This window comes from Manis javanica, chromosome 11, assembly GCF_040802235.1.
Source record: "Manis javanica isolate MJ-LG chromosome 11, MJ_LKY, whole genome shotgun sequence".
Taxonomy (NCBI): domain Eukaryota; kingdom Metazoa; phylum Chordata; class Mammalia; order Pholidota; family Manidae; genus Manis; species Manis javanica.
Window position 1 is genome coordinate 20,313,831 of NC_133166.1, and position 26,322 is coordinate 20,340,152.

At 34.9% G+C, this 26,322-nt stretch overlaps 1 protein-coding gene across 1 annotated transcript in view; it reads right to left on the reverse strand.

Annotated features, from left to right (window-relative positions):
* Positions 1 to 26,322, reverse strand: part of RNF169 (ring finger protein 169) — a 95,591-nt gene that overhangs the window by 29,452 nt on the left and 39,817 nt on the right. Inside the window, exons 2-4 of the mRNA XM_037026247.2 lie at positions 24,273 to 24,346; positions 5,219 to 5,365; positions 1,026 to 1,144 (exon numbers count right to left, since the gene is read on the reverse strand). Coding sequence (XP_036882142.2) covers positions 1,026 to 1,144; positions 5,219 to 5,365; positions 24,273 to 24,346 — 340 coding nt within the window. The remainder of the gene's footprint in view (positions 1 to 1,025; positions 1,145 to 5,218; positions 5,366 to 24,272; positions 24,347 to 26,322) is intronic.

A 26,322-nucleotide genomic window follows, 5' to 3' on the forward strand; every position in this document is an offset into this window, starting at 1 on the left:
ATTACCTACAGAAGGGGAAGTATTTAAGAGAAGGGGAGGTTTAGTGCATTTTACTTATAGAAATAACAGGAAAACCAGACTGCTCCGAAAGAACACATACAGCAAGGATTCAGATATAAAAACTACATCAGGCATCACAATAGTACATACATCATAACATTCTTAAACTTGGTAGCTTTTTTGGTCACATTTACTAGGGACTAGCAATTAAAATCCTAAAATAAAAAGGGTTTGAGTGTATGTCTATACAGGCAGCAGAGATCTACTCCATAGTGCTGAGAGGAACCCTAGAAATAAGGGTTAGCAATGACAGATTTAAACAAAAAAAGGCAACAAAATGAGATAAAGATTGTCTTTACATTAAGAAAGAGAGCATAGCACACAGTAGCTGCTCACAAAATGTCTACTGAATAAATGATTATTTCCCACCTCCCTTCCTCCATTTCTTCTTCCCTTCCTTTCTTTTCTATTCTCCCTTCCTCCCTCCCTCCCTTTCTCCCTTCCTTCCTTCCATCTAGCCTTTCATTATTCTTCTATCATCCAACATCCATCCAATTCCAACCTCCTTTCCTCCCCAGGCCTGCAAAGTCTAAAGGATCAAGAGATTCCTTGATCAGGGTCTTAAAAAACTTTTCAGTTTGCCATCTTGAAACCCATCAAGATATATTTTAATTCTAGACACTGAATATCAACTCTGGTCTCACTTCCTACTAAGAGAAAAAAGTCTACAGAGAGAATTGATGGATATTGTCAACTGAAAAACCTTTGTTACTTCCTTGCAGGATAGAAAATTCACACTTTGAAGCAAAGCAATTAGAATAATCCTACCCTGAGGATATAGAAATAGGTAATATATACTTGCAGGTCATCCACTTGTCCCTCATCCATATTTGAAAACAAGTCCCCACTTGTTTTTCCTACTCCCACCTCCCCCAAAGTTGCTACAACAAATACTTTTAATCCTCCAGTGCTTCTCACACCCTAAAATGAAAGAATGCTGACTGAATCCAGTATCAGTCTCTTACCCTGCCAGGAAGGCTAAGGAGTAGGAGTTGTTCTTGGAAACAAACGCTGAGCGGTGTGTCTGGGTCATCTTGCCTCGGGAAGGTTCTTCATTCTCTGAATCTGAGAGACGTGCAGGACACTAGCAGGAAGCAAGGGAGACAACACTGTCCATTTGGGTTTCCCATGGAATCTCTTATAGCTATCATTTCAAATTTCTCTATTATATGTCACTTCTCTCTGAGCTCCGATCTGTTTTTAACTGCTTCCTGGAGATCACAATCTGGATATCCCAAATGTAGCTCCAACATAATATATCCAAAATACTCTAATCCCCACTACCAACCCAGCTAGAAGCCTCAATGTCATCTATGACTCTTTCCTTTCCCTTTCTTTGAAGTCATAATAACATTGTATAGGGGTTTTGAGTACCCCAACACTTCTAAATATTTTATTTCATTTATTCTTTTAACTTCATTAAAAGGGATTTGTTTTTAATATTGGATAATTCTTCCATAATTTGTATAGTATGTCTTTTTTTCTTTTTTATTGAAGTTCAGTTGATATACAGTATTATAATGGTTTCAGGACTATAACTGTGATTTGACAGTTATCCATATTACTAAATGCTCACCCCAGTAAGAGTTGCTACCATCTGTCCACATAGAAAGATACTGCAATATTATCGACTATATTTCCTATGCTGTATTTCATCCCCATGGCCAACTTCTGCCATAATTGAGATTTTGTGCCCTTTTATCCCTTTTACCTATTCCACCCAAGAAGAGATTCTTACCTGTTTTTTTACAGATGGCAAACTGAGACTCAGAGTAGTTAATCTGCTGTGGACTGCAGACTTAATAAGAAGCAACTAGTACTTAATTCCAAAGTGTCTGTCTCCAAACTGCCTCCATGCTATTTCCACTCTATTCCATTCTACTCCTAAAATGTCTCTCAGATCTAACTCTTCCATGTATACTCATTGTCAACGCCTTTCCTTAGACTCTCAGTATCTTCTGCCTGGACTACTGCAGTAATCTATTTACTGGTCTTGCTCTCACTCCAGCCTTTCTTTCCTCCAGTCCCTTCCATACTATCAAGCACACAGTTGCAAGCATATCACTCCCCTGCTTAACTGTTGGTGACTTCAGGATAAAGTCCAAACCCCTCAGCATGATACAATAACCTTCACATACTAGACCCAACCTTCTTTCATGGTTTTTCTCCCACCAGGTCCCACACAGGGAACTCCTCAAGCTCTAGCACAGCAAAACTACTTTCTACTCTCCACATTACCATCACAGTCTCAAAATCTCTATTCTTTCGTACATGCTATTCCCTTTATCTAAAACTCTCCTTCCACATTCTTTACCTATAAATACTCATTAGCCTTTCAGAGGCATCTTAAATGTCACTTTCTGTGCAAGGGTTTTCAAATACTCACCAAGTCAGCCTTTTCTATCTTGTTGATACTCATTCATTAACCTCCATTTTATTTTAGAGTCTCTCCATTTATATTTGAAGTTTCTTTATATGCACTTAGAAAAGAAGTCTGGGAGAATATTTACCAAAATGTTTATAGGGGTTATCTCTAGGATGTGGGATGACAAGCAATTTTTCACTTTCTGCTTTATAATCTTTGGTGTGACTATAACTGTTATACCAAATTGTTTTCCAACAATTCACATTATTATTGGTATCAACTGTACCACGGCAAATCATAATAAACATCATGCCCATTTTATTTCCATTCTGAACAAATAACAACAAATGATAATCTCTGCTTCTAGAATAAGCACTTTCCTCCCTCCATCTGAATTCAATTTGATAAACATACATCAAACACTTGAGATATGCAAGGTACTATAGATTTTAAAATAGGTTAAGACATACTTCCTATACTCAACAAACTTATAAATCAAGTAGAGAAACAGAAACACACAAATACTGTAATGTAAGGGAGAATTTTAAAAGTCCTATAAAAATTTTAAAGGGAGGGGGAGGAAATTGGGAGGGGAGAGAGTAGATGAAGGGAGGGAGAAACAAGTAAGGAATCCCTATAGGTTCCAGGAAGGTGACAGCTTTTGGACTGGACATGAAGAGAGGAAAATAGTCTTTTATCAGGTAAGCTGGGTAGCATTTCAATGAAATGAAAATGTAAGAGCAAAGACTCTGAGGAGGGAAAGCACAGAGTACATATTTGGAGGAAAGTAAATAGCTCTGTTCCTTAAGAGTTTTGGGATGTAAGCAAGGATGGAAAGACAAGCTAGGATAACACCAAGGAACTGAATGTTGGGGTGAAGAGTTCTCATTTAATTCCACAGGAAATGGGGAGTTGCTGCAGTTCTGGGGGCAGGAGAGTGAAGTAATCAGTCCAGCTCTAATCATAATACTCTCTCTATAAAATATAATCCTTTAGCTGGCTTTCCACTGAGACCACTTGAGCTTCTCTTCAGTCCCAATTTGAACACAGCTTTGGCTAAAGTAAATGAAATTATTTGTTCAACACAAAAACTCGTAAGACATATTTAAAGCAAAATTAAAGCCATTCAAAAATCCTCAAAAATATAAAAGCAAACAGAAAGAATGTGTTTTCGCATAGAAAATTTTATGAAACTGGCTATTACCAATAAAAAGAACTTCCTGATTTCTTTTAAGATTAAAATTAGGTTGATGCAATTGATTTCTATTTCAAAGATGGCCAAAGAAAAAAATAGACTAATTTCCTAGTATTCACAGGAATCAATATGCAAGATCATTTCCTGGAGTAAACCTGAATCTGACAAGGCCAAAACCAGCAGGTTCTTTGTATCAAAGGACCACAGTGCAGGGTATGTTCTCTGTGTCACACTGGTTTGTACTAAGAAAGGTCCCTCTGGGTTGTTTTACCAAAAGGTCCTAATGGACAGTCCTGTTGGGGTGAAGAGGCATAGTTGGAGTCTTTAGAGACCACCAACCACAGCTGGGGCTATTAGTCAGAAGACTAATATAGGCACAAGACTGTCATATATTTTATTCTGCCTTCCTAGTTAAATTGTATCCTTGCCAGTAGCAGTCTTTTTCCTTTTGTAGTTCCCAACGACCAGAGCATTAAGAGGACAAAAGCATTTCATGTTTGTTAAACTGAGTCTTTTAGAAACTGTAAAATGCAAATGGTTATATCAATAAGAAATAACAATTATTATTATTATAACTGGAATCAAGTCTACATTCATGTTAATAGTCAGCAAATAATACTGATCCAAGAAAGTTAAAACAATTTCAATTTTTGGAGTTCATAAAAATACCTTTGCAAAGAGTAAACCAAAAGCACACAGAAATTAAATAACTTGGCCAAAGTTGTAAAGTCTGTTAAATGCTGGGACCTCTTTAAGAGGTACACTTCGGGCCCAGAGATGTTATTTCTCTATTATGCTATGTTGTCCCTTTTTATATGGCAAAGCTTTATTAATTTTGGCTAACTAGAAAGATACTAAAAAATATTAACAAGGCTGAATCACAAAATGTTTTAAAAGATATGACTTTAAAGATATATGAGGTATATACAGCAAGCAATAGAAAATATCTAATCCTATATGACTTACTAAAGAAAAAAACTCAATTGAAATTATTCATTTGAATGTAAAGAGTAGACCCTCCAAAAGTGCTTTCCTATGTAAGTTAAATATACCACTCACAAACTTTTCCAGTAATTTCTTTGGTAAATAATTAATAGAAAAATTTAGGCAAGATTTGGCCCAGTTAGTAAGTTTAAGTTTAAAGTAAGTAAGTATGTAATCTAATATTGAGGACCTACCTTTTATCTAGCACTGTGATGCTTAGGGCATTATACATAATAAAGAGAAGTAAAATGCAAGCTTTAAGGAAATCTAGCTGAGGATGTAACAGCTGTAACACTCAAATGTCAAATAACAACACATAAGTCAAAATGATAATATACATACAAAACTTAGCACAGTAGTAGTCTATACTAGGTTTGTGCTCTCACTAACTTCTCCCCCAACTGTTCCTTAATCTTTCCACACAAATGTCATTGTCCCATTCACAAATTATTTTCTCCAGCTCTCCTCTAGATGCTAATTTCACTACTCTTAAGCTGCACAGTCAATGACATCACTGAACTCATAGCTCACCAACGTAGGTTTTTTTGATCCACGTCTCCTGGGCTGATTGCTGATTTTGAGGCAGATGTCCATCAAAAAGATGATCTACTTACACGTTCCAGATTTGTTTTCAGTACTAATGGCTCATCTCTTTTTTTCTGTTCATCCATTTTCCTTTTTGCTGTTTCTGTATCCTCTGGTAACAGTTTGTGGATTTGTTCTTCAGAGGTTTTCTCCTCTTGTAACTTTTCTTCCCTCAGCTAAAAATACAAAGCACACCGTGACAGAACAGTTCTGGGCAACTATAGACTTAAAAGCATCTGTTACTCAGTAGTTTGTTAGAACAAACATCATATGGCAGCGTTGAGACTATTTTTCTTATTGGATATAAAGCCCTCTTAATTTTTAAGTAAGTCTTCTTTTACTTGACTCTTGCTAAACAAACACTTCATGGCTTAATTTTTGAGCAATATGAAACCATAAAAACTAAGATAATACATATAATCAAAAAACAAGATTCATTTGCTTGGCCAAAAAAAGTCTAAACCTAAAATCTCTCCCAATCCCATAAACCAGATAACTGCGACGGACGAGGATAAACAGAGGTGTAGGCCACTGAGGGCCAGAGAAGCTAAGCTAGGTAAGACAGGTCTTCAGGCCTAGCAGCAACATAAAAAATGACTTAACAGTTCCAGTATCCTACAGATATAGAGCAGCTTTTCATATGTGTGTTGACTACTTCAAAATCCTCTTTTATGACATGCCTACTCACATCATTGCCCTTTTTTCTTTAGATATTTGGATTTTCTTCCCTAGTAATTTGTAGGAGTTATATTTTTTGCATATAAAGCAATTTTAAGAAAAAAAATACATATACATACAAATGTATTTATATGTGTGTGTGTGAATATGCATTATATTTTTTGGCCTTTCACATAGAAGCTTGCATTTTTCACTTTCTTAGAAATGTTTTTTGAAGACAAGAAGTTCCAGGTTTTAATGCAATTTAACACTAGTGCTTTTAATATCCTGTTTAAGAAATTATTCCATGTTATCTTTAAGGAGGTTATTATTTGATATTCCACATTTAGCTCTACAATCCACTTAAAACTGATTTTTTAAAAATCAACTATGTTAAAGCATAATTTATATATGATAAAATGAACACATATGGGATGTATGGTTCAATGAGATTTGACAAATGTATATATCCATGTTAACTATCTCCCTAATCAAGATATAGAATATTTTTACCACATAAGAAAGTCCCTTCAAGCCCACTAGCAATCAATCTCCCACCTCACTCAGCCTTAGGCAACCCCAAATCTGATAACTATGACTACAGATTAGTTTTGCCTATTATAAATTCATTAGCATACATTCCTTTGTTTCAGGCTTTGGCATATTTTGTGAGATTCACCCATGTTACTGAGTTTATTATTAAGACATTCCTTTTATGGATGAGTTATTTCATTGTATGGATATACCATAATTTGTTTATCCATTTGAATGTTAGACGTTTGGGTTGTATTTAGTTTTTGGGCTATAATGAATAAAGCTTCTATGAACATTTATCTTCTTGTGGACAGATGTTTTTATTTTGCTTGGCTAGCAATGTGGAATTGCTGGGTCACATAGTAATTATATGTTTAAATTTATAAAGCAGCTGCCAAAATGTTTCCCATGGTGGTTATACTGTTTTATAATCCCACTGGCAATGCATGAAAGTGCCAGTTGATTCTCATTCTCAGATTCATTCCCATACTTGGAATTGTTAACCTTTTAATGTTAGCCATTCTAGAGGATGCAAGGTGATATCCCCTTGCGGTTTTAATAAGTATTTCCCTGCTGACTAATAATGTTGAGCATCTTTTGTGAAGTATCCATTCAAACCTTTTACTTTATTGTTTTTTTTAACCTCATTACTAGGTACAGAGTTCTATATAAATTCTGGATACAAATCCATTGTTAGATACACATTTTGAGAATATTTTCTCCCTCTCTGCTTTGTCTTTTTATTTCCTTAATGAGTTTTTAAACTTGATAAAGCCCAATATATTAATTTTTTCTTCAGTGATTAGAAGTTTTTTGTGTTCCTATCTAGAAAATCTTCACCTATCCCAAAGTCAAAATATTTTGTTTTCTTTTACATAGTTTTAGCTTTTACATGTAGTCTATAACCCATTTTGAATTAATTTTTGTATATTAGATAGAGATCAAGATTCACTCTTACTTATTTATACGATATTCAGTTTATTCCAGCAGCATTATTGAAAAGACTGTTCTTTTGCAAGTGAATTACTTTTGTGCCTTTGCAAACATCAATTGACTATATGAGTGGGTCTATTCCGAACTATATTCTATTCCATTGATCTATACGTCTTTTCATTGAGGCAATATTTATGACTACCACTATAGTTAAGTCTTGAAATCTGGTAGTCAAGTTCTCCAATATTAACAGCCATTATTCATAGACAACACTGTATTTTTATACCCTCCCATGAGTAATTAGAAATAGAAAAATTTTAATTATTATTTAAAGGAACATCAAAAAATGTGAATTACTTATATCTGACAAACAATGTGGAAACTGAACACTGCAAAACACTGCTGAGGGAAATTAAGGACAACCTAAATAAATAGAAGGATATACCATGTTGACAGGTTTGAAGACTCGGCATTACTGAGATATTAATGCTCCCCACATTGATCTATAGATTCAATGCAATCCCAAGCAAAATCCCAGCAGGCTTTTTTGAGGAGACTGGCAAGCTGATACTAAAATTCAGATGAATTTACAGAGAAGCAAGAATAGCCAAAACAACTTTGAAAAAGAACAAAGTTAGAGGGCCAACACTACCAGGTTTAAAGACTTACAAAGCTCCAATAATCAAAACAGCAAAGTACTGGTGCAAAAATAAACAGATCAATGGTACAGAGAGAATACAGAGTTTTAAAACAAACCCACAAATATGGGTAACTGATCTTTAACAAGGGAGTAAAGGCAATCAAACAGAGAAAGGACAGTCTTTTCAACAAATGGTGCTGGAACAATTGGGATGTCCATATGCACAAAAAGTAACTTGAATCTATATGCACTATCATATATAAAAATTCAAGATGGATCGTAGACCTAGGTGCAAAGCTAAATCTATAAAACTCTCAGAAAAAAAAAAGGAGAAAATCTTTGTGAACCTGGGTTGGACAAAGAATTTCTAGATATAAATCTAACATAGTCTACAAAGGGAAATGTTTATACACTGTGCTTTTTGAAAGTTAAAAACCTCTGCTCTAAGGGAATTACCCTAGAACCTTTGGTAACCACGAACCTAAGCCTGCGATAGCAATAAGAACATACCTATCGATAAACACCCTAAATGTAAATGGTCTGAATGCACCAATCAAAAGACATAGAGTCACTGAATGGATAAAGAAAAAAGACCATCTATATGTTGCCTAGAAGAGACTCACTTCAAACCCAAAAACATACACAGACTGAAAGTAAAGGGATGGAAAAAGATATTTCATGCAACTAATAGGGAAAAAAAAGCAGGAGTTGCAGTACTTGTATCAGACAAAATAGACTTCCAAACAAAGAAAGTAACAAGAGACAAAGAAGGACATTACATAATGATAAACGGCTCAGTCCAACAAGAGGCTATAACTATTATAAATATCTATGCATCCAACATAGGATCACCTACAAATGTGAAACAAATACTAACAGAATTAAAGGGGGAAATAAAACGCAATAGATTCATTTTAGGAGACTCCACTCACTACAAAGGACAGATCAATCAGACAGAAAATAAGTAAAGAGACGGAGGCACCGAACATAGGATCACCTACATATGTGAAACAAATACTAACAGAATTAAAGGGGGAAATAGAATGCAATACATTCATATTAGGAGACACCACTCACTCCAAAGGACAGATCAACCAGACAGAAAATAAGAGACAGAGGCACTGAACAATGTATTAGAACAGATGGACCTAACAGACATCTACAGAACACTCCATCCAAAAGCAACAGGATACACATTCTTCTCAAGTGCACATGGAACATTTTCAAGAATAGATCATATACTAGGCCACAAAAAGAGCCTCAGTGAATTTGAGAAGATTGAAATTATACCAACCCACTTCTCAGACCACACTCGAAAAAAATTACACAAAGAAAATGAAAAAGCCCACAAACACATGGAGGCTTAAAAACATGCTCCTAAATAATCAATGGATCAATGACCAAATAAAAACAGAGATCAAGCAATATATGGAGAAAAATGACAACAATAATTCAACACTGCAAAAATCTGTGGGACACAGCAAAGGCCGTGCTAAGAGTGAAATATATTGCAATACAGGCCTACCTCAGGAAGGAAGAACAATCCCATATAAGCAGTCTAAACTCACAATTAATGAAACTAGAAAAAGAAGAACAAATGAAGCCCAAAGCCAGTAGAAGGAGGGACATAATAAAGATTAAAGCAGAAATAAATCAAATTGAGAAGAATAAAACAATAGAAAGAATCAATGAAACAAAGAGCTGGTTCTTTGAGAAAATAAACAACACAGATAAACCCCTAGCCAGACTCATCAAAAAAAAAAAGGAGAATTTACACACATAAACAGAATCAGAAATAAGAAAGGAAAAATCACTACGGATACCACAGACATACAAAAAATTATGAGAGAATACTATAAAAAATTATATGCTAACAAACTGGATAACCTAGAAGAAATGGACAACTTTCTTGAAAAATACAACCTTCCAAGGCTGACACAGGAAGAAACAGAAAATCTGAATAGACCAATTACCAGCAAAGGTAATAAAAAAACTACCTAAGAACAAAATTCCTGGACCAGATGGTTTCACTGCTGAATTTTATCAAACATTTAGTGAAGACCTAATACCTATCCTCCTTAAAGTTTTCCAAAAAGTAGAGGAGGGAATACTCCCAAACTCATTCTACAAGGCCAACATCACTCTAATACCAAAATGAGGCAAAGACACCACAAAAAAAGAAAATTACAGACCAACATCCCTGATGAAAATAGATGCAAAAATACTCAACAAAATATTAGCAAACTGAATTCAAAAATACATCAAAAAGACCATCCATCATAATCAAGTGGAATTCATCGCAGGGATGCAAGGATGGTACAACATTCGAAAATCAATCAACACCATCCACCACATCAACAAAAAGAATGCATAAAGAGTTCTCACAACTCAAAAACAAAAACAACCCAGTTCAAAATTGAGCAAGACTTGAATAGTCAAAGAAGAGATACAAATGGTCAACAAGCACATGAAAAGATGCTCAACATCATTATTCATTAGAGAAATGCAAATCAAAACCATGATAACCACTAGAATGACTATTTAAAAAAAAAAAAACAGAAAATAACAAGTGCTGACAAGAATGTGGAGAAATTGGAGCCCTCATACATTACTGGTAGGAATATAAAAATAGTGTAGCTGCTGTAGAAAACAGTTGGACAATTTCTGAAAAAATTAAACATACAATTATCATATGACCCAGCAATTCTACTCTTAGCTATATACCTAGAAGAACTGAAAACAGGGATTCAAACAGATACTTGTATGCCAATATTTACTGCAGCATTATATCCAATAGGGAAAAAGTGTGAATAACCCAGTGTCCTCAAGAAATGAATGGATAAACAAAATGCGATATATAAACACAATGGAATATTATTTAGCCATAAAAATGAAGTATTAAAACATGCTATAGCATGGATAAACCTCTAAACCTTGAAAACACTATGCTAAGTGAAATAAGCCAGACATAAAAGGACAGATAATGTATGATTCCACTTATGTATGCAGAATAGGCAAACCTGTAGAATAGGAAGTAGGTTAGAGGTTACCAAGGGCTTGAGGGGATGGCAGAATGAAGAGATACTGATTAGTGGGTACAGAGTTTCTGTTTAGAGTGATGAAAAATTTTGGAGAAAGACAGCAGTGATGGTTGCATAACACTGTGATATACTTAATGCTAATGAATTGTACACTTGAATATAGTTAAAATGGCAAATTTTGTACTATACATTTTATTGCACTTAAATTTAAGTGTCATGGGAGGGTTGTACAACACAGAGAAGACAAGTAGTGATTCTATACCATCTTACTACACTGATGGACAGTGATTGTAATGGGGTATGTGGGGAGGACATGGTGATGGGGGGAGACTAGTAAACATTATGTTTCTCATGTAATTGTAGATTAATGATACCAAAATTTTTTTTAATTTCTAAAAAAAAATAGTAATAAATCAATCAATTGATTGATTGATTGATTTAAAATTTTAAGTGTCATATAACCTATCATGAAGTTCCAGCTAGTTTTCTATCATTTTAGATACTACAATGAACACCCTGCATGACAGGTTCACTCAAAGCAATATTTTAGTAGTAGGATCCAACTAATCTTCTGGTCAGAATCAGTTGAATTTTCCACAAACAGCTAAACACTGACCCAAAGAGAATTCTTAGCCACTGGGCAACGTTCTATAGAAGGAACAGGCTATTGAGCTCACTAAATTCTTAAATCCTATTTATCCAAGGGCAGAGATGTCTACACAGTATTCATAGCTAATCTGTATGTCTTGAACAACACTCATTTCACCATGAAAAATTATTTATCTTTATAATTGTGGAATCTGAGTAATGGGCAAATGGGTTCATTTTACTATTCTCTCCACTTTTATATTTGTTTGGATATTACAAAAATTAGAAATTTAGAAATCATTTCTAATATCCCTCATTCTAGTTAACACACCTCTGGTGCTGGCTGGTTATAGAAATAACTGAAGGGCTGTAAGAGCCTGAATGCAGTGAAGGTTCTGAGTATAGTCTCTCAAAGGCTAACATACCACTCCAGAGTTTATATTCCCTGTTAGGACTTCAAACATTACTTAGCATTCCCTAGAGTTTGGAATAAAGCACATATACATGCTACACTACTTCAAATGAGGTATTTTAAAATACATTTCATAATACCCAGAACATACTTCTAACATGGATTTTTTAACACAAATTACTTGTGTCCAATTGTTTTCGAATCTCTCTTCCCCCAGACATTATGAGCTTCTTTCCATCAGGAACCATGTCCTATTCATCCTTGATTTCCCTTCTCCTACTTGTGTTCTAGACACAATGTCTGTGATCAGTTTCACAAGTATTCACAGAGCACTACAGTATGTATGTCAGGCACTACTTTTAGTGCTGAGGATACATCCCTCACCAAAAATGACAAAGTTGCTCACATGGGGCTTACATTCTAGTAGAAGGTAGATGAAGTAAATGATGAAGGTGGACTAACTGATTTGGGGGGGGGGGGCAGTACAAGTCATACTCTTTATTTTGGTATCATTAATATACAATTACATGAGCAACATTGTGGTTACTAGATTCTCCCCATTATCAAGTCCCCACCACATCCCCATTACAGTCACTGTCCATCAGGGACTAACTGATTTTAAAAGGTCCTTCCAACACATTTTCTCAGGACACAAACTATGCCTTCTGTGGTGACTATACTATTTGCAATGCTTTGGGGCTTCTCTTAATTCCACAATAAAAGGTAACCAACCCGACAGTGACAGGAACACAAGGCTAGTACTGCCCAGTGACACTTTCAAGACTAGAAGCTCATGAATCTATAATTTTCTCATTTCCCTATCTGCACTGGTAAAATGGCCCATCACCCAGTGATGGCAGACTACAGACATGACATGAGAGTTGCAGGGTCATACAGCCTCATGGTGTTTCATTAATCTTCTCCCCACAACACAAAAAATAATTGATTTCTCCTATAAAATAAGATGATGCTTGAAAATATTCAATAAATTAAAGAAGCTAAACACATTTAACTCATTTCCTACATTTTCTAACTGTCTCTGGGCCAAAGGTTCTCAAACTGGGACCCCAGGTCCCTAAGATGGTTAACAAAAGTGATAATGGGGAACTTTAACTTAATTTTCAATAAATTTTTAAGAATCTAACCAATCATACACATACTGTCCATACAGTTGTACCCACTAAATATCACTATCTTAATAAATAGATTGAAGACATTTTTGTTGCTGCCTAGGGTTTATTCTTTAACAGAAGGCATTAAAATATTTAAAATTCTCAAAGAGGTTATGAAAGGAGTCTACTACAAGTTGGTAAGGGATCACTGCTTCAGAACATGATGAACTTGCTAGGTAGTCAAATTAGTGTAATAATATTTTAATGAACTTTGGTACCTAGAGCAATCAATGCTTTGTATCTCCCATCTGATTCCTAGACTCTCATTTGATATTAACAGTTGCCACTTCTAAGAGTCTAATTGGTGACTATTTTTGATGCTGCTCACAAAAATAAAACATTTGGGTAAAGTAGGACTATATGCTGCTTCTATTTCACAGCATCCTGAAATTATAGCAAATGATCTCTTGCATATATGGCTAAGCCATGATTTCTACATTAGCAAATCATATAAACAGCACCAAAGCAATTTAAACATTACATTTAGAATTAAACATATCAAAATGTTTATGCCAAGATAACATTTTACATTTTCTCCTTTACTTAATAAGGTGTTTAAAATTACTTCAATACAGGTTTAAATTATTACATGCATTATGCAGAAATGCATGTAAAAATAATTGCAGGCATTCAAGTTTACACATAAATTGAACCAGCAGATACTATATAAGTCATATGCTTAGTTGCCAAGCTAAAAGGCTGACTGAAGGGGAGGACAGTCACCTATGAGAAGCAGAAAGAACTCTAAAGTTATTGATTGTGAAAAGACAAAGACAGGCCTACACTGTCCAAAGTTCAAGAAAATTGGGAATTGATTTGTGGTTCATACCACTAACTTTCCAGCTCCCACCATGACTTTCTGACAGCCATTTCTTATTCAAATGAACAAATAAATAAGCAGCAATAGAGGGGGGTTACTTTGTGCTAGACATTTTAGAATTACAAATTTTTAAGAATTATAATTTTTATATATGGATTACTACATGCCAGGCACTATTTCACAATAACCCTATAAGCTAGGTGTCCATTTTACAGACCAGGAAACTAAGACATGGAGCGGTTAACCTGCCCAAACTCACATGCAGAGCATGGATTTAAACTCAAGACAAATGGCTCTTAATCACTATAATATACTTTCTCTCAGCTTAGGGGAAAATATACACACCATTTGTATTGTGATTTGTTGAGCACATGCATTTTCTTTTGAAAAGTTTGAGATAAATAAACAAATGAGTTGAATCTTAGCTATAAGGAGCAAATGACTTCAAATTCTCATTTAAATTCAGGAAAGTATATCCAAGCTTGCAATTTCACACTGCAAGCAAATTACTTATGAAGTTTTACACAAATTTGGCTAGAGATGGGAATTTTTTAAATTATCTTGTGGAATCTTTTTAAAATACTGTATTTTTTAAAGTTATTTCTGATTCTTGAATGGTTTCGACTTTTAAAAAATGCTGGCACTGGCACAAGAACAGAGCCACAGACCAGTGGAACAGAATAGAGACTCCAGACATTAACCCAAACATATATGGTCAATTAATATACGATAAAGGAGCCATGGATATACAATGGGGAAATGACAGTCTCTTCAACAGATAGTGCTGGCAAAACTGGACAGCTACATGTAAGAAAATGAAACTGGATCACTGTCAAACCCCATACACAAAAGTAAATTCAAAATGGATCAAAGACCTGAATGTAAGTCATGAAACCATAAAACTCTTAGAAAAAAACATAGGCAAAAATCTCTTGGACATAAACATGAGTGACTTCTTCATGAACATATCTCCCCGGGCAAGGGAAACAAAAGCAAAAATGAACAAGTGGGACTATATCAAGCTGAAAAGCTTCTGAACAGCAAAGGACACCATTAGTAGAACAAAAAGGTACCCTACAGTATGGGAGAATATATTCATAAATGACTGATCCGATAAAGGGTTGACATCCAAAATATATAAAGAGCTCATGCACCTCAACAAACAAAAAGCAAATAATTCAATTAAAAAATGGGCAGAGGAGCTGAACAGACAGTTCTCCAAAGAAGAAATTCAGATGGCCAACAGACAATTGAAAAGATGCTCCACATCGCTAGTCATCAGAGAAATGCAAATTAAAACCACAATGAGATATCACCTCACACCAGTAAGGATCACCACCATCCAAAAGACAAACAACAAATGTTGACAAGGTTGCGGAGAAAGGGGAACCCTCCTACCCTGGTGGTGGGAATGTAAATTAGTCCAACCATTGTGAAAAGCAGTATGGAGGTTCCTCAAAAAGCTCAAAATAGAAATACCATTTGACCCAGGAATTCCACTTCTAGGAATTTACCCTAAGAATACAGCAGCCCAGTTTGAAAAAGACAGATGCACCCCCATGTTTATCACTGCACTATTTACAATAGCCAAGAAATGGAAGCAACCTAAGTGTCCATCAGTAGATGAATGGATAAAGAAGATGTGGTACATATACACAATGGAATATTACTCAGCCATAAGAAAAAAAACAAATCCTACCATTTGCAACAATATGGATGGAGCTAGAGGATATTATGCTCAGGGAAATAAGCCAGGCAGAGAAAGACAAGTACCAAATGATTTCACTCATATGTGGAGTATAAGAACAAAGAAAAGCTGAAGGAACAAAACAGCAGCAGAATCACAGAACTCAAGAATGGACTAACAGTTACCAAAAGGAAAGGGACTGGGGAGGATGGGTGGGAAGGGAGGGATAAGGGCGGGGAAAAAGAAAGGGGGCATTACGATTAGCATGTATAATGTGGGGGGGAGCATGGGGAGGGCTGTACAACACAGAGAAGACAAGTAGTGATACTACAGCATCTTACTGTAATGGGGATTGTTGGGGGGACTTGGTGAAGGGGGAAGCCTAGTAAACATAATGCTCTGCATGTAATTGTAGATTAATGATAACAAAAAAATGCTGGCATACATGTAGTATGTTACAGTGATATTTTCTGTCATTCTATATAGCCATTAAAAATGGTGGCATGGATCTAAATTTATTGGTATGTAAAAAGCTTCATATGATACGCTAAATAAAAAGGTCAGTAAAAATGGTATATATGGTGTGATCCCAATCTGTTTCGTAAAATTTGTAAAAAGCCTTAAGCTTAAACTTATGATTAACATTTAAACATGGTTATTAAGGGGCAGGATTACTGATAATTTTCCCTTTCTTCTTTAAATCTTTTTCTAACCTAAAGCTTTTTAATTTATACAATTCACAGAATTTTACAGTTCTGTTTATTTCTATCAGTGGGGAAAAGAAGCTATTTCAATTTACTAAAAGCCTCACTAATCAGATAATTTAACAAAATATTTTATTTTGTACTAGAGAGAGAAGAGTTGCAACTGTTCCTAGAGAATTCCCTAGTTTTGCTTTCAAGTAGCACTGAAATTATTTTATTTAAACTATTCTCTAAGCCATAAAAACTACTATTCTAATACAGTAATCTTATAAGTACTGATCCTCTCCTCTCATAAATGAAAGAGCTAAGAAAAGACAGCACATTGCAGAAATAAACTGAATAACCTGCTATTATAATTGAATTTGGTCATGCTTTGAATTTCTCAAAATGTTATTTTCTTTGAAAAGCACATTACTTGATAAAGCTGTTTCTCCTCATCTGAAGCAAAAGGAGAAAACAACCATGTTTAACAATTTCAGATTTTAAGCATCCTGTAAACTAACTATTCTTCCCTTATTCAGTCAAAATTAAAACATTCTTTTGAGAGTTTTACCTTCTTAGTACTATACAGCTTACCTGATTTTAAAGACAGACTACACAATTCTGTATCTATTTTCAGTTCTGATATTTTCTGGTTCTACATAGAGGCAGGTCAGCATATCCCCAAAGGAGGAATTTCCTCAAAGATTACACAATAACATTTCAGAAGAAGAAAAAAATAGCAAATAATGTCATAAAAAGAACTCTAGAATTTGGAACATCTAGACCTATTACAAGCCAGCTGTATATCCTCACACAAGTCATTTCTCTTAAAAGAAGCAGCTTTGAAACTAGATGATCAGCAATCCTATTTAATCAGCATTTGATGAATACTTATGTGCAAGATATTCATAATCTTATCCACGATTTTGCTTTCTGCCATTTCAGTTACCCACATTCAACCGCAGACCAGAAGCAGATGATCCTCCTGATGCACCATCAGAAGGTTAATAGTAGCTTAATGCTATGTCACAATGCCTACATCATTCACCCCACTCACATCAGCATTTTATCATCTCACATCATCACAAGAAGAAGAGAGGGTACAGTACAGTTATTTTGAGAGACCACATTTACGTAGCTTTCATTAAGTATATAGTTACAGTTGTTCTATTTTATTATTTGTTGTTGTTAATCTCTTACTGTGTCTAATTTATAAATTAAAATTTTTCATAAGTATGTATACACATGTAGGAAAACAACAGTATTTAAAGAGTTCAGTACTACCCATGGTTTCAGGCTTCCACGTGGGTCTGGACTGTATTCCCTGAGGATAAGGGATACTACTGTATATTAAATACAGTGGAGAATTAAAGGAATTGAAAAATAGGTCCATCTTGATTTTACCAACAGGAAAAAAATTTTAAACAAGCAAACAACCTGATGTTTCTGTGGTGTGACAGAACATATTTTAAGCTTTCCAGATAAATATAAGCTTCTTTTAAACTAAGTAATAAAAATAAATAAGAAAAAGGTCAGCCCAAAATCCAGCTCATGATGCACTGCCCAGCCAAACAGATTTAAGAGAAATATTCAAGTTTTAATGAAGTACATTGTATTTTCCAGTTCCCGGCAGAAAGATAATAAAAGAGACTGTAAAGATAGATAATTTAAAAAATAATTAGGTCCTAAGTTTACTTTCCTTTAAAAAATTCCTTCACAAAAGTTCATATCTGTTTTAAACAGACATTCACTTCAGTGGCCCACTGCCCACATTTGATTTACTCTGCGCTCAGGCTAAGGACTAAGAACTGCATGTTTACGACTTGACTAATTCAGCCAGCAATGGGGAGAAAATACTCTTCAAAAATGAACCCATGGAGAGGGAGAAAACAGAAAATGGATAGGTCAGTAAACCAATTCAGAGAAAGTCTAAACCACTCATGTGATCCACAGAATTATCAAAAGTAGTTCATCTTTCCCACTACAGAAACCAGGGACATAAGCAGTCTAGAAGCAAAGGCTGTTTTTCCCCTTACTTTCAACCTTTTACAGTCCAGTGATTCAAAGAAGACAAAAAAGCGCATGCTGGATTATGTTTCCCAACTCCAACATAAAGCAACTGTTACTTAACCATGTGATCAAAGTTAAGCACTTAACAAACTGCATAAGCAGAAGAAATACTGCTGTTAGATAATAAGCTTACTCCAACTAATACACAGAACTTACAGAGATCAATCAATCAATTCAGAAGACAAAAATAGGACTAAGTCAGTCTCACATAGAATGTAAACATAGAGATCAATATTGAACCAATTTCTCCCTAAAATTATTTTTTCACTTCAACATACATTTACTGCAGACAAGAATAAGAATATGAATAAACATATGTGTGTGTGTGTGTGAGTGTGTGTGTGTGTGTGTGTGTGTGTGTGTGTGTGTGTGTGTATGTATGTATCTCCAGTTTTTTTGCTACTTGAGAAAAGTAAAACTCTTAATTTGTTTGAGTTGTTACTTTGGGGTGTCTCTTCACAGTAAACACAATTCCTAACTCCTAGTCTACTACACTTTATTCCCCACATAGCAAGCAGTGACATTTTATAAGTATAATTCAAATTATATTACAGGCTTCCCATCACACTTATAATAAATTTAGACCCCTTACCCAGTCAACTAGGCTTTTTGGATCTGGCCCTCCCATTTCCTGCAAAATCCCTATACCACCCCTTCCCACCTACCATTTACAGACTCAGCTCCAGCCACACTGTTCCTTGAACAAGCCAAACTTCTGTTTCATGGCTTTACATTTGCTGTTTCCTTTTCTCATACCTTTAATTGACTTGCTCCCTTACTTCTTTCAGGAAGCAACTCGAATGCTGCCTTCTCTGAGAGAACTTCCCTAGATTATTACTCTACCTAAAACAGTCTCTTTGTATTTTCTCCAGTTCCCTTCCACTCCCCTATAATTCTTCTTATCCTGTCTTATTAACATGTATTAAATTTGTTTCCTTATTTACTTATTGTCTGTCTTTCCCACTAGAATGGAATCTACCCAGTGGGCAAGAACCTTGGATGTCTTCTTTAGACCATACCCTCATGACCTGGCATGATGAATATCTGACGAACAAATGTATATCATGATCTCATTTACACTGACAAAAACTAAAGTGTGTGTGTGTGTGTGTGTGTACTTAAGTATATAAATGATCTAACATACATAATAAACTGTTGACACTCGTTACTTCTGGGGAAGAGAGTAGGAAATAAGGAAAAGAAGAACTTTCATATTTTACTCTGCATATTTCTACAGTATTTTTCTTATTTACAAAAAGACAAAATTTTTCTCATAATATTTCTTTCTCTTAAAAAAAAGCAGTTCTGTGTGCTGGTCTCCAATAGGTTCTACACAATGGTATAAAGGTCATATCAAAGTGTGGGCAAAGGGTTTGTTTGTGTTTATACAGAGGATCAAAGCCTAATTTGGCTACCCAGAAAACAAATTAAGATACGATATGAAGAACTTCCAATATCAACATCCTCTGGAAGAGTCATTCCAGAAGATGAACGTCAAAAAACTTCAACAAAGATCCTGGCGCTGTTGCACTTGTAGCTGCATTCATCCCGCCGGTTCCTGGACTTGCCGTTGGAATGAAGAAGGAGATATCTAAGCTGGCCTGTGCATACAGTAAAACAACAAATTTGACTGGTTCTATATTGTCGGAACTCAACCAAGAATTAGGAGAAGTACGAGTTGCAGTGCTCCAAAATCGTGCTACTATAGACTATCTACTGTTAAAAGAACATATGGGATGTGAACAGTTCCCAGGAATGTGTTGTTTTAATTTGTCTGATTTTCCTCAAACTATTCAAATTCAGTTAGACAATATCCATCATATTATTGATAAGTTTTCACAAATGCCTACGGTACCTAACTGGTTTTCTTGGTTTCACTGGATAAAGCCAGTAGTTGTAGGTCTGCTTTTGTTATATATCTGTATTCCTATTCTGTTAATGTGTGTACACAATTTAATTAGTAGTTTGTTAAAACCTATACACGCTTATGTTACTCTACAAGAAATTATGTCAAAGAAATAATCAGTCTTCCCATGTTTTCTTTCATCTGCTACTTCTATAGCTTTTCTTCTTCCTTCCTAATTACAGCCCTTTAGTAGAATTCGTGCCTCATATCGAAAATTACTGAGTATCATAATTCTTCCAAGTGGTAAAGATACCTCAAGACAAATGCTGGGCATAGAAGCCACAGGGCATAATCTGCAAAGAAGTAAAAAGCTAACTTTTTCAAAGAATATTGCTTCTCTCTCACTTACCAACTTTACATTTCCTTGTATGGCCCTGGAAGATGGCTGTTTAGCCAGAGACGGGTAAGATTCCTCAAGGGAGAACAACCTAAGACACGCACAGTTGCAGGGGGGCCATCAGGTGAGAAATTGGGGATCAACAGAGGTGAGGCTTAGAACCTCAGCCCCCCTGTTTTGAGAGAAATATTCTGCAACCGTGGATGTTTTGTTGCCCTTGTCTAGCTTGGATTAATACTTAGTCTATAGGCACAGACCTGATCATCTACACTTGCCCTCTTACAGCACTAAATTATGCTTTCTATCTTTATCTTGCATCTACCTACCACTACAGCATTTTATTTTTTTTAAAAAATAAGGGAGAAATGTGGGATTCACATATAAATCAAGTATAAAAATCAAATGAATAATCATATCTGACTTGATTGTTTATAGTTCATGATGTGTGATCAAAACTGAAAGTTTCTGTGATGACTGCCCTGGCACTGTTCACCATGTAAGAACTTATTCACTATGTAAGAACTTGTTCATTACGCTTCAGAAGATTGGAGACTGTTGAGAGTTAGGCTTAGGGTTGATTAATGATTGTGCATTGAGTCCCCTATACAGAATGTTATTGTTGTTAACAACCATTTGATCAATAAATATGAGAGGTGCCCTCTCAAAAAAAAAAGACAAAATTAATTATAACACATGGCAGGAAGCCAATTCTAAACATATTTAGAAATATAGCCTATTCATAAATTCATAAAATTTAGAAACTCATACTAACCTCAGTAAGCCTAACATCACCCCACAAGTACAAGGATCTGATTATTAAGTGAACATCTTTTAAAGAACTAGAATAAAATGTTGACTTTTTATAGCCCTTGTAAAGGTTTTTACTGTCACTTGAAATAATAAAGTATACAAAATAAAATGTATTAGTAGTTTGTTACATAAAATGATGAGTTATGTAGATTTAATTTCCACTTACTATCCCTTGCTTAGTAGAAACTTTTAAAGATTTTCCTCTCCTAGAGGTTCAACCAGATAATTATATACTTACTGTTTTGTTTTACAAAATATGCATTCTAAGAGACATCTTTTTCTCTATCAAGTTTTCCATCCAAATGTCATGCCATTTAATTTTTTTACAACTTGATTGAAGCAATTTATGTATATAATTCATACACTTCAAATGTGTAATTCAATGAGTTTTAGGAAATGTACCAAGTGTGGAACATAAATCAGTTTTAGACATCTGTAACACTCATGCCTATTTACTGTTAATCCCCATACCCTCCATCCCAATCAACCATTAGTATATATGTCTCTATATATTTGTCTATTCTGAACATTTTCTATAAATGGAATCATATAACATGTGGTCTCTTGTATCTGGAGTCTTTCACCTGGCATCTTTTTGAGGTTTATTCATGGGGGTAGATGCATCAGTGACTCATTCCTTTTTACTGCTGAATAGTACTCCAGTGTGTGGATACACCATCTTAATGCCTCTTAATTTTATGACTTGCAAGTCTATTTACCAGGTTGTATAATGGATGTAGGATCACTTGGGCATACTTGAGGTGGAGGGGATGGACCTATAGCTTTTATTTAACCATAATGACACAGGTGTTTTTCAAACCCAATCCAGCTTATATGGGATGACACTGTCCTAGTTTCACTCAACAACAATATGCCATAATCACTTTTAAAACCATTTTCCTGTCTCTCTCTCCTAAAAGGAACAGAAGTACAGTTCCCCAAGGTTTCCTTCCCTCTCCCAAGGTTTATAAAAGCCTCTACTCTTATTGTGCCTTCTACTTCACCTCCTTTTTCTACTTCCTAAACCTTGTTTTCTCTTTATCATTAAGCTAATAGCTTTAAAATTTCCTTATTTTCCAAGTTTCTAAAAAAGGTATTTTAGAACTAAATATCTGCATATTCTGGAATTTCATTTAAAAAGAATCTGTAGTTCTTTTGATGTAGTCCTTGAGTAATTTCTTCCTATATATATATATAAAAGCTTTGTGAGTGATTTAAACAAAAAAACACTCACAAGATCAATATAAGAGGAACATGAGGACCCAGGTCAACATCTGACACCCTCATTTAAAAGAGAAGGTCAGAGAACATTATTCCACATTTGAAACATTTTAATGGACCACTAAATGAGTTTTAATTCAGTTAACAACTAATATATATACAACCATAGTTTAGTAATCTAGTATGAAAGTAAAAACATCTATCAGAAAGGTAGCATTTTGAGAAATGTTAGGAAAATGTGACTTTATTCATATTATGTATACCATGAAACAGACATTTTACATTATTTTGGTAACTTCAAATTTAAATTCTATTTGTTTTTCAATTAAATTTTGTCATGACTGACGCTGAAAAAAGAAAGAAAGAGAAGGTCAAAGCAAGTAGTGATTCAGTAGCATATTACTACGCTGATGGACAGTGACTGTACTGGGGTATGTGGTGGGGATTTGATAATGGGGGGAGTCTAGTAACCACAGTGTTGCTCATGTAAGTGTATATTAATGATACCAAAATAAAAATAAACAAACAAATAAAAAAAAGAGAAGGTCAAAGAATGTATAGTAATTAAGCCAGTTCTCTATTTTCTCTTTACCATGACTCTGTTAAATACTGATTATTTCATTCAGCATAAAATACCGCAAAAATGTTTGTTCACCATGTAAAAACTTGTTCGTTATGCTTCAGAAGATTGGAGACTGTTGAGAATTAGGCTTGGGGTTGATTAATGATTGTGCATTGAGTTCCCTATACAGAATTTTATTGTTGTTAACAACCATATGAGAAATAAATATGAGAGATGCCCTCTCAAAAAAAAAATGTTATTGTCTCACCTCTGTTTTATGATGGTGTCTGATTCAGATTTAAGTGGATTACTTACCTTTGTAAGATATTAAATATCCACATATAGAATCACTTATGAAGGTGGGTAAGGGATGATGGTGCAGGAATAGGGCTGGGGAAGGATGATACAAATCTTGTAACATTTCTTATTACCAGCCTTTTTGAAGTCTTAATTCTCTAAGTGATTCCCAATTAGCTTGAAAATATCAAAAATAAGATGATGTGGCCACCTAAAAGCTTTCCCAATGGTACATGTTCTCTAACTGGGAAATTATTCCAACACCCCCTTACTTGGGCTAAGTTACAGTTCTTCTGGAGTACTTAATAGAGTGAAAGAAAGAAAAGATAACACCAGCTACATGTAATTAGAGGAACCTTGCAAGATAAAGAAAAATAATAGGCTATTATTATTAAAGCCTAAATGATAGGTTTTAACTAACATTTAAATGCCAAAAACAACTCTCCTGATGGCCAATTATTGCAGCTGGTGAGTGATAGACCCAGTGAGCTACATTTTCAAAAGGACAGCTAAAAAGAGTTTCTTAGTTAAGGTTTAGTCCACTTCCATTACAGGTATAGACTCCATCTGAACCAGTATAAGGTGGTATAGAGAAAGACAGGTTTGCATTGTAAATTTTTTAAACCCCTGGTAAATCAAAACTCCCACTAAGCATTCTTTAATGTCATTATTTCAATTTACTTGAAGAAAATGAACAGCATATACTATACCCTTCTCAGGCTTTCATATTCCTCACGAAGTTCCCCAGGCTTGCTTAATTTGATTGGTGCTCTGAATATAAACTCTGGAGGAAAGACAGAAGAAAACACTTTCAATAGGACTTTGCAGGAAGGAATCAAGACCTTGTCCTACTGTTGTCCCCACACTGAAAACCACATAAAAAAAATGCAGGGATCTTAATGTATGACTATAATTAAAGTAACATTTTAAATGACCTGAAGTATTATTCATAGTATTGCATTTTTCTATTTCCTTTTCAACATTGCTACCAAAGTATGTTCTTGTATACAACCTATATTTTCAGCATATAACCTGATTTTTTATCCTCAAGGCCATCAGTGGTTTTTATAGGTCTATAGAATAGTCAAACCTCAATATGTCAATTCAAGGCTCTCCAGAGACTGACCACGACCACTGTATCTTTCTCAAGCATAATATCTCTCAACCACTGACTATCTAACTGCTATAAATAAACATACATACATATATGCCATATAATTTTAGGCCTTTTATGGTGTTTTTCAGCTGAAATTCCGTTTTGTCTCCTTTTCTCTATATATTTTTAATATATAGACATCCATGCCCACAGTAGGCACACAATACAGGTTGGTTATATAAAGAGATGATAAAAATCCAAATTAAAACAGGAATAAAAAATAAGTCCTAAATGCTATCAAAAAAGGATAGGAAAGCACACACTTCTGCCTCCATTAATGTACATGACACTTCCATATATCCCTACATGTATTTAGTGATCTAAACACAGAATTTATTTTAAGACTTACTGGCAATTCTACATCCCACTGAGGATGTTAAATACTTGTAGAAAAGTAGGCTCCTCAAAAAGTTGACTTTTGTCCTTTTTCAGTTACCTCAACTATTTTAGACTCTTATTTAGTGTATCTGAGAAATGTGGAAATACTTAAGTAGACAAAAACAGATGCAGAAAACAGTAACCTAAAAGATTTATGCACAAGAACACAGCCATAGATCGATGGAATAGAACAGAGAGTCCAGATATATACCCACACATATATAGCCAATTACTATATGAAAAAAAAGCGATGGATATACAATGAAGAAATGAGAGCCTCTTCAACAGGTGGTGTTGGCAAAATTGGACAGCTACATGTAAGAGACTGAAACTGGATTACTGTCTAACCTCATACACAAAAGTAAACTTGAAATGGATCAAAACTTGAATGTAAGTCATGAAACCGTAAAACTCTTAGAAGAAAACATAGGCAAAACTCTGTTGAATATAAACATGAGCAATTTTTTCATGAACACCTCAGGCAAGGGAAACAAAAGCAAAAATGAACAAATGGGACTACATCAAATTAAAAAGCTTGTGTGCAGCAAAGGACACCATCAGTAGAACAAAAAGACATTCTACAGTATGGGAGAATATACTCATAAGTGATATATCCGATAAGGGGTTGACACCCAAATTATATAAAGAGCTCACGCACCTCAACAAAAAAGCAAATAAGCCAATTAAAAAATGGCAGAGGAGCTGAACAGACACTTCTTCCAAAGAAATTAAGATGGTCAACAGGCACATGAAAAGATGCTAATCATCAGGGAAATGCAAATTAAAACCACAATGAGATATCACCTCACACCAGTTAGGATGGCCAGCATTGAAAAGTCAAGCAACAACAAGTGCTGTCAAGGATGTAGAGAAAGAGAAACCCTCCTACAGTGCTGGTGGGAATGTAAATTAGTTCAGCAATTGTGGAAAGCAATATGAAGGTTCCTCAAAAAACTAAAAATAGAAATAGCATTTGACCCAGGAATTCCACTCCTAGGAATTTACCCTAAGAATAAAGGATCACAGATTCAAAAAGATAGATGGACCCTTATGTTTATCACAGCACTATTTGCAACAGCCAAGACATAGAAGCAACCTAAGTGTCTATCAATAGATGAATGGATAAAGAAGATGTGGTACATATACACAATGGAATATTATTCAGCCATAAGAAGAAGAAAAATACTACCATTTGCAACAACATGGATGGAGCTAGAGAGTATTAT